Genomic DNA, 10,193 nt, shown 5'->3' on the forward strand with positions numbered 1-10,193 from the left:
ACAGCGCTTCACTAAAACTCACCCATAACACGCCTCTCTGGAACAACGTCACACTAACCCATCACTTCACCAGCAAATGGAAGTTTTATCAGAAAACGAATCAGAAAGAAATCACTGGAAACAGCGTGATCGCAAAACAAACATGATAAAAGCGACCGTTTGCTGGCATTTTTGTTGTTTACTTGAATATTTAAAACCCAAGCATCGATGTTTTACCACAGGTTTACCATTAAAAGTGATTGTTACATAAAAATTATGTCAAAACTGCACATTAGTCACACAGAAATAAATTACCCTCAGGTCTATTTCACAAAAGAAAGAGGACACACTTATTCAGTCGAGGCTGTTTCTGTTTATTTGGTAATTACAGGACATATTTACATCACATTTAGAAAGAATGTTAATTTCTACAAATATGCCACCAAAAACACGACCTGATGAGCTTTAGCACTCTCTCCCAGTAGGATAGTTATATTTTCAGTCAGAGAAACAGAGGAAGTTCCCGAAAAGAAAGTTGCTTTATTTTATGATAGTCCGGTATAAAGAGACGAGACGTAGACTACTGACAGATCAGGAGCTCTAGCCCGAGCTCAGGTAGACCCCGCCTCTGTTCGTGACCGCTCCTCTAGCCCGAGCTCAGGTAGACCCCGCCTCTGTTCGTGACCGCTCCTCTAGCCCGAGCTCAGGTAGACCCGGCCTCTGTTCGTGACCGCTCCTCTAGCCCGAGCTCAGGTAGACCCCGCCTCTGTTCGTGACCGCTCCTCTAGCCCGAGCTCAGGTAGACCCCGCCTCTGTTCGTGACCGCTCCTCTAGCCCGAGCTCAGGTAGACCCCGCCTCTGTTCGTGACCGCTCCTCTAGCCCGAGCTCAGGTAGACCCCGCCTCTGTTCGTGACCGCTCCTCTAGCCCGAGCTCAGGTAGACCCGGCCTCTGTTCGTGACCGCTCCTCTAGCCCGAGCTCAGGTAGACCCCGCCTCTGTTCGTGGCCGCTCCTCTAGCCCTCAGGTAGACCCCGCCTCTGTTCGTGGCCGCTCCTCTAGCCCTCAGGTAGACCCCGCCTCTGTTCGTGGCCGCTCCTCTAGCCCTCAGGTAGACCCCGCCTCTGTTCGTGGCCGCTCCTCTAGCCCTCAGGTAGACCCCGCCTCTGTTCGTGGCCGCTCCTCTAGCCCTCAGGTAGACCCCGCCTCTGTTCGTGACCGCTCCCTCTAGCCCGAGCTCAGGTAGACCCCGCCTCTGTTCGTGACCGCTCCTCTAGCCCGAGCTCAGGTAGACCCGGCCTCTGTTCGTGACCGCTCCTCTAGCCCGAGCTCAGGTAGACCCCGCCTCTGTTCGTGACCGCTCCTCTAGCCCTCAGGTAGACCCCGCCTCTGTTCGTGGCCGCTCCTCTAGCCCTCAGGTAGACCCCGCCTCTGTTCGTGGCCGCTCCTCTAGCCCTCAGGTAGACCCCGCCTCTGTTCGTGGCCGCTCCTCTAGCCCTCAGGTAGACCCCGCCTCTGTTCGTGACCGCTCCTCTAGCCCTCAGGTAGACCCCGCCTCTGTTCGTGGCCGCTCCTCTAGCCCTCAGGTAGACCCCGCCTCTGTTCGTGGCCGCTCCTCTAGCCCTCAGGTAGACCCCGCCTCTGTTCGTGGCCGCTCCTCTAGCCCTCAGGTAGACCCCGCCTCTGTTCGTGGCCGCTCCTCTAGCCCTCAGGTAGACCCCGCCTCTGTTCGTGACCGCTCCCTCTAGCCCGAGCTCAGGTAGACCCCGCCTCTGTTCGTGACCGCTCCTCTAGCCCGAGCTCAGGTAGACCCGGCCTCTGTTCGTGACCGCTCCTCTAGCCCGAGCTCAGGTAGACCCCGCCTCTGTTCGTGACCGCTCCTCTAGCCCTCAGGTAGACCCCGCCTCTGTTCGTGGCCGCTCCTCTAGCCCTCAGGTAGACCCCGCCTCTGTTCGTGGCCGCTCCTCTAGCCCTCAGGTAGACCCCGCCTCTGTTCGTGGCCGCTCCTCTAGCCCTCAGGTAGACCCCGCCTCTGTTCGTGGCCGCTCCTCTAGCCCTCAGGTAGACCCCGCCTCTGTTCGTGGCCGCTCCTCTAGCCCTCAGGTAGACCCCGCCTCTGTTCGTGGCCGCTCCTCTAGCCCTCAGGTAGACCCCGCCTCTGTTCGTGGCCGCTCCTCTAGCCCTCAGGTAGACCCCGCCTCTGTTCGTGACCGCTCCCTCTAGCCCGAGCTCAGGTAGACCCCGCCTCTGTTCGTGACCGCTCCCTCTAGCCCGAGCTCAGGTAGACCCCGCCTCTGTTCGTGACCGCTCCTCTAGCCCGAGCTCAGGTAGACCCCGCCTCTGTTCGTGACCGCTCCTCTAGCCCTCAGGTAGACCCCGCCTCTGTTCGTGACCGCTCCCTCTAGCCCGAGCTCAGGTAGACCCCGCCTCTGTTCGTGACCGCTCCCTCTAGCCCGAGCTCAGGTAGACCCCGCCTCTGTTCGTGGCCGCTCCTCTAGCCCTCAGGTAGACCCCGCCTCTGTTCGTGGCCGCTCCTCTAGCCCTCAGGTAGACCCCGCCTCTGTTCGTGGCCGCTCCTCTAGCCCTCAGGTAGACCCCGCCTCTGTTCGTGACCGCTCCCTCTAGCCCGAGCTCAGGTAGACCCCGCCTCTGTTCGTGACCGCTCCTCTAGCCCGAGCTCAGGTAGACCCGGCCTCTGTTCGTGACCGCTCCTCTAGCCCGAGCTCAGGTAGACCCCGCCTCTGTTCGTGACCGCTCCTCTAGCCCTCAGGTAGACCCCGCCTCTGTTCGTGGCCGCTCCTCTAGCCCTCAGGTAGACCCCGCCTCTGTTCGTGGCCGCTCCTCTAGCCCTCAGGTAGACCCCGCCTCTGTTCGTGGCCGCTCCTCTAGCCCTCAGGTAGACCCCGCCTCTGTTCGTGGCCGCTCCTCTAGCCCTCAGGTAGACCCCGCCTCTGTTCGTGGCCGCTCCTCTAGCCCTCAGGTAGACCCCGCCTCTGTTCGTGGCCGCTCCTCTAGCCCTCAGGTAGACCCCGCCTCTGTTCGTGGCCGCTCCTCTAGCCCTCAGGTAGACCCCGCCTCTGTTCGTGACCGCTCCTCTAGCCCTCAGGTAGACCCCGCCTCTGTTCGTGACCGCTCCCTCTAGCCCGAGCTCAGGTAGACCCCGCCTCTGTTCGTGACCGCTCCCTCTAGCCCGAGCTCAGGTAGACCCCGCCTCTGTTCGTGACCGCTCCTCTAGCCCGAGCTCAGGTAGACCCCGCCTCTGTTCGTGACCGCTCCTCTAGCCCTCAGGTAGACCCCGCCTCTGTTCGTGACCGCTCCCTCTAGCCCGAGCTCAGGTAGACCCCGCCTCTGTTCGTGACCGCTCCTCTAGCCCTCAGGTAGACCCCGCCTCTGTTCGTGACCGCTCCCTCTAGCCCGAGCTCAGGTAGACCCCGCCTCTGTTCGTGACCGCTCCCTCTAGCCCGAGCTCAGGTAGACCCCGCCTCTGTTCGTGGCCGCTCCTCTAGCCCAAGGTATTCAGCGGGCAGAAAATCCTGGCCGTTGGCCCCGATCAAGCCCCGAAAGTGACAGTGGAAACGCGACTGGCCCTGGCCCGACAGCGGAAACGCGGCTAGTGAGTGAGTAAGTGTCTGTGTGTGAGTATGAGTATGTAAGTCAGTGAGTGAGTGAGTACGTGTGTGAATGAGTGAGTGAGACTGTGTGTGTGTGTGTGTGTGTGTGTGTACCTCTTTGGTGAACTTCATGGTCTGCAGGGCTAGCTCTCTGGTTGGCGTTAGCACTAGCGCTCTGACTCCTGTCTGCGCCTGCGGGACCTTCAGCTTCTCAAACATCGGAATGAGGAACGCTGCTGTTTTCCCGCTTCCCGTCCTCGCCATGGCAACCACATCCTTCCCATCCAGGATCATGGGAATAGTCTGAGGAAGAGGAACAGACACACAAGTCTTAAAGGGATAGTTCACCCAAAAATGAAAGTTAGCCCATGATTTACTCGCCCTCAACTCATCCTAGGTGTATATGACACTCTTATATCAGACGAACACAATCTGAGTTATATTAGAGAATGTCCTGGCTCTTCCCATCTTTATAATGGGAGTGAATTCCAGTTTCTGTTTGGAAGTCCATTAAAGTGCATTTTTATGGACTTCATACAGCTAATATAGGGGCTAATTTAAATTTTTGGGTGAACTATCCCATAAGTCATAATTTCAATTTCTTATAATTAACATTTAGTATGTCATAATTTTTAACTTCTAGTCTTTAATTATGATTTACCAAAGCATGATTTATTTGTGGCAAAAATGGGCTTCCTTAGCATACTTTCTATTATACCGGCTTGGCATAAATACATTTTTAGTGCGGGGAAAAAAGGATACATATGGTTTAAGACTATCAAAATACACATTTATTTTTATCAGATTTAAAAATAAATAAATTACGAGATATAACGATTTAAAGTAAATTCTTGAGTCAGTTTTGACCCGGAATTAAACTGAGATTTTACACATGAAATTATGCTGACTTTTAAATCTTCTTTTTTACATATACGAATTCGATTTGTCTCAAAAATACTCCGTAAAATAAATATTTAACCTCTTTCCCGTTTCTCACACACTTTTAGGACTGAATTTTGTAGGGGAAAAGGTGTAATATGCACACTCGAAGACACTGTAAATAGACAAAATATAAGATAATAAACTATATCTAATGAACAACAGCAAAAGTGAAAGTTTATGTTTGGGAATATTCCAGAGTAATATTAAAGTTGTTTTGAATGAGAAAAATAATATCTAGGTTTTATAAACTTGGACTGTGTTTGAGCAGCATGAGTTATAAACTCAAAGTCATTTAATTCTATTCACTGGTAGTTATGAGTTTACATGTTCTGGCAAAATTCACAAAATGAAATATTCAAATAAAAATGAAGGATATTGAAACAAATGTCTTGCATCACAGTAGTTTTGCTGTAATTGGAAATTTCAAGGAATTTCTCTACTTCTTTATTAATAAAAGAGGGGGTAATTGTAGAAATAACATGGTAAACATGGTAACATTCAAAACTTTAAAAACTCTCGTTAATGAGAATTGACTGATAAATATGAAGTTATGACGTTTTATGACTCGCTCTGAAACAGTGGGAGTGTTAAACTAGTTAAACTGCTGTGAGTTTCTAATACACACGCCAGAGAGAGAGAGAGAGAGAGTCAGAGAGAGAGAGAGAGAGAGTCAGAGAGAGAGAGAGCGAGAGACGCTAACTTGACATCTTTCTCTCTTCTGATCAACATAATCACACGTTCTCCTGTTTTGTGAAGTTATAGATGGATTTTAATAGGAACACAAGCTTATATTTGAGCAGTTTCTGTAACATTACCTTCCTCTGGATGGGAGTGGGAACTTTATAGCCCTTCTTCATGATGCCTTTATACACCGGATAACTGAGACCTGCACACACACACACACAGTTACTCCAGCGATCGACTGATGGATTGATTGATTGATTGATTGATAGTTTGACTCACCCATGGACTGAAAGCCGCCGGACTTCTTCTTCTTCTTGTTCTGGGCTCTGACCAGCTCTCTGGTGTCCGGCTCCGCGTCAGACACACACTCGGATGAAGCCGGGAAACGAAGTAGTCTTCTGTTGGGCTGAACACAACACAGTCGGCTCACACAACTACAGCTTATACAGCGCTACAGTCCGACGGCCTCCAGGGAGATATAACACTCGGGGTGTGGCGATACTCTCACGATTCGACACACATCACGATACTCACGATGCCATATTATGCCGATACTCCAAGACAAATGATAAAAGGTGAACAAAAATATACTGTTGATTAAAAAGCTAAATTTGATATTACACTGTGTGTGTGAATGAACAGGCTTGGACCCAAAGCACAGGACAAGAGAGATCAGAATAACAATATGATTCTGAAGCTGGAAATACAGAATTATTTTAGACGAATATGCTTGATCTCTGTCACTGGATAGATATTTAAAATAACGTAGGACACTTTTTTAATAAGACATTTGGCTTTATTAGGAGCCATAAATATCCCCCCATTGCATTATTATACATTATATTCAACATTATATATTGTAGTTTAATGTAGTTCTGACACTTAAACACTGAAAACTGGATTTTTCTCACAGTAATTTTAATTCTGGGTGAACGATCCATAATACATATTGTTGCATTTTTTGTATTGCGATATATTGTGACACCCCTAATAAATACGGTTGATAATCATATGCTTTTGTTGAAGCTGCCAGCCCAAATTATTTAATCTTATTTTTAAAACAATCCTGTTAAACAGCAGAATTCCTGGTGGAAAACTACATTACCCATGATGCTGTGCAGAAATTCCACCAATCAGATGCGATCAAATGACTAATAATCGATTATTCGTTTTTGAATATGTGCTCATTTTTCCAGCAAGGGTCACATATTACACCGAGAATGTAATAAACGCGCATCTGCCGTCAAACTACAACCAAAACATTTCTAATTAATTAATATAGCGGACGCGATCTTTTAATAACACATGAACCGATAATAAAACAGCAGATATGTGACAGTATCGTGGTAGTTTGGACTCACTGTATCATCGTCATCTTTGACTCCTGCAGCCACTTCAAACTCTTCATCATCAGACTCGTGGTCCCTGTGCTGCTTCCTCCTCTTCGTCAGCTTCTTCCTCCTGTGGGCCATTAGTGTGTTCGCTTCGACAACCCGCTGAGATCTGCGCGCTGGACTGTTGAGGATCCACTGTTTAATCGAAGAGATCAGGGGCTCCGAGAGATGAAAACACCGGAGACACGGGAAACACGTGTGCGTGAGGAGCGGCGCGGAGAGATGACGCACGCAGAGAGCGCGGCGCGGAGAGATGACGCACGCAGAGAGAGCGGCGCTGCAGTTCACTGAGTCGCCACACGGTGGCAGCACTAACTGCGCGTGCTCGCGGTCATTCGGGACTGTTATACGTTTAGCGAATTATTTGTGGCAACATTCCGGCTTTAGAAAAAGCTCTGGATATGTCATCACTTCAAAACATCTGCAACGTTTCAACTGGAAGAGCAGTTTACATGGTTATACAAATAAAACTTAAAATATAACCTCAAAAGAAAGTTCTGAAACATTTGGTTCCCAAAAAATAACCAAAGCTGAACCATATGGCAAGGTTGAGTAGATGTGCAGTGTTTGCTGGGTAATTAAGTTTAGGTTTCGCTGCTGAGAGTGCTTTCATTTATTATCAAAATCATATTATTGAACACGAAAATGCCTACTTGTAAAACAGTAAAGGTTTGTAATAAGTAACTTGGCAAAAGAAAACCAAAGGCCATAATAATAGTGACTTTCTGCTGCGGAACAACAAATATGATATTTTGACATGTTTGAGTTTGATGGTTTTTTCATTCAGAGGTATTTAAGCTTGTTTCGGCCTCACAAAAAGAAGAAGAAGAAGAAAAAAGTAATTGTGACTTTTTATCTGACAATTCTGAAAAAAGTGTAAACTATGAGAATTGTGAGATAAAGACCAATTATTTTTGTTTTATTCGGTGGCAGAAACAAGCTTCCATCATGTTCCTCAGCAGAAACTCATGAACAACATGAGAGCGAGTAAATGATGACAGAAGGATCATTTTTAGGTGAACTTTAATTCTGAAGAGAAACGTGAAAGAAACCAGTTTATTTAGATGTTGTGTATTAATCAGTAATCACATATGCCACTATGGTAAGTATAGCCTACGTGTAACATAATTAACAAGGACACTGTAAAATAAAGTGTTACTGAACATTGCAGTGTATCGTTCTTCAAACATCATGGAACGTTACTTTTGAATGTTCTCTGAACGTCCTGAAACAAGTAACATTTAAAAAACATTAGACGAACGTCAATCTAAAATATTTCAGCAAAAAAAAACATTCAATGAATGATGTATAAATAATGTTTTTGTTCTAACGTTTTGAGAACATTATTAAAGATAACTTTGAATTAACGTTACAGGAGGACCGTTTCTTCATAACTAAGATAATCTTGCCAGAACGTTCCCTGTTCACTGCGTTTCTCAAATGGGCTAATAAGACAACTAAACGAGTGTTAAAGAGTGATGAACTGAACGAGTGTTAAAGAGTGATGAACTGAACGAGTGTTAAAGAGTGATGAACTGAACGAGTGATAGAGTGATGAACTGAACGAGTGATAGAGTGATGAACTGAACGAGTGATAGAGTGATGAACTGAACGAGTGATAGAGTGATGAACTGAACGAGTGATAGAGTGATGAACTGAACGAGTGTTAAAGAGTGATGAACTAAAGAGTGATGAACTGAACGAGTGTTAAAGAGTGATGAACTGAACGAGTGTTAAAGAGTGATGAACTGAACGAGTGATAGAGTGATGAACTGAACGAGTGATAGAGTGATGAACTGAACGAGTGATAGAGTGATGAACTGAACGAGTGATAGAGTGATGAACTGAACGAGTGATAGAGTGATGAACTAAACGAGTGATAGAGTGATGAACTGAACGAGTGATAGAGTGATGAACTGAACGAGTGATAGAGTGATGAACTGAACGAGTGTTAAAGAGTGATGAACTGAACGAGTGATAGAGTGATGAACTGAACGAGTGATAGAGTGATGAACTGAACGAGTGATAGAGTGATGAACTGAACGAGTGTTAAAGAGTGATGAACTGAACGAGTGTTAAAGAGTGATGAACTGAACGAGTGATAGAGTGATGAACTGAACGAGTGATAGAGTGATGAACTGAACGAGTGATAGAGTGATGAACTGAACGAGTGATAGAGTGATGAACTGAACGAGTGATAGAGTGATGAACTGAACGAGTGTTAAAGAGTGATGAACTGAACGAGTGATAGAGTGATGAACTGAACGAGTGATAGAGTGATGAACTGAACGAGTGATAGAGTGATGAACTGAACGAGTGATAGAGTGATGAACTGAACGAGTGATAGAGTGATGAACTGAACGAGTGTTAAAGAGTGATGAACTGAACGAGTGATAGAGTGATGAACTGAACGAGTGATAGAGTGATGAACTGAACGAGTGATAGAGTGATGAACTGAACGAGTGATAGAGTGATGAACTGAACGAGTGTTAAAGAGTGATGAACTGAACGAGTGTTAAAGAGTGATGAACTGAACGAGTGATAGAGTGATGAACTGAACGAGTGATAGAGTGATGAACTGAACGAGTGATAGAGTGATGAACTGAACGAGTGATAGAGTGATGAACTGAACGAGTGATAGAGTGATGAACTGAACGAGTGATAGAGTGATGAACTGAACGAGTGATAGAGTGATGAACTGAACGAGTGATAGAGTGATGAACTGAACGAGTGATAGAGTGATGAACTGAACGAGTGTTAAAGAGTGATGAACTGAACGAGTGATAGAGTGATGAACTGAACGAGTGATAGAGTGATGAACTGAACGAGTGATAGAGTGATGAACTGAACGAGTGATAGAGTGATGAACTGAACGAGTGTTAAAGAGTGATGAACTGAACGAGTGATAGAGTGATGAACTGAACGAGTGATAGAGTGATGAACTGAACGAGTGATAGAGTGATGAACTGAACGAGTGATAGAGTGATGAACTGAACGAGTGTTAAAGAGTGATGAACTGAACGAGTGATAGAGTGATGAACTGAACGAGTGATAGAGTGATGAACTGAACGAGTGATAGAGTGATGAACTGAACGAGTGATAGAGTGATGAACTGAACGAGTGTTAAAGAGTGATGAACTGAACGAGTGATAGAGTGATGAACTGAACGAGTGATAGAGTGATGAACTGAACGAGTGTTAAAGAGTGATGAACTGAACGAGTGATAGAGTGATGAACTGAACGAGTGATAGAGTGATGAACTGAACGAGTGTTAAAGAGTGATGAACTGAACGAGTGATAGAGTGATGAACTGAACGAGTGATAGAGTGATGAACTGAACGAGTGATAGAGTGATGAACTGAACGAGTGATAGAGTGATGAACTGAACGAGTGATAGAGTGATGAACTGAACGAGTGATAGAGTGATGAACTGAACGAGTGATAGAGTGATGAACTGAACGAGTGTTAAAGAGTGATGAACTGAACGAGTGATAGAGTGATGAACTGAACGAGTGATAGAGTGATGAACTGAACGAGTGATAGAGTGATGAACTGAACGAGTGATAGAGTGATGAACTGAACGAG

The 10,193-nt window shown here is 46.6% G+C and overlaps 1 protein-coding gene across 1 annotated transcript in view; it reads right to left on the reverse strand.

Moving 5' to 3' along the window:
• ddx54 (DEAD (Asp-Glu-Ala-Asp) box polypeptide 54) overlaps nucleotides 1-6,843 on the reverse strand; it is a 30,413-nt gene extending 23,570 nt beyond the window's left edge. The window contains exons 1-4 of the mRNA XM_084113197.1: nucleotides 6,576-6,843; nucleotides 5,494-5,620; nucleotides 5,346-5,416; nucleotides 3,703-3,891 (exon numbers count right to left, since the gene is read on the reverse strand). Of these exons, the coding sequence (XP_083969323.1) occupies nucleotides 3,703-3,891; nucleotides 5,346-5,416; nucleotides 5,494-5,620; nucleotides 6,576-6,686 (498 nt within the window). The 5' untranslated portion in view covers nucleotides 6,687-6,843. The remainder of the gene's footprint in view (nucleotides 1-3,702; nucleotides 3,892-5,345; nucleotides 5,417-5,493; nucleotides 5,621-6,575) is intronic.
• Between the last annotated feature and the right edge of the window lie 3,350 nt (nucleotides 6,844-10,193).

The sequence above is a fragment of the Abramis brama genome (genome assembly GCF_963993115.1).
Source record: "Abramis brama genome assembly, chromosome: 5".
NCBI lineage: Eukaryota > Metazoa > Chordata > Actinopteri > Cypriniformes > Leuciscidae > Abramis > Abramis brama.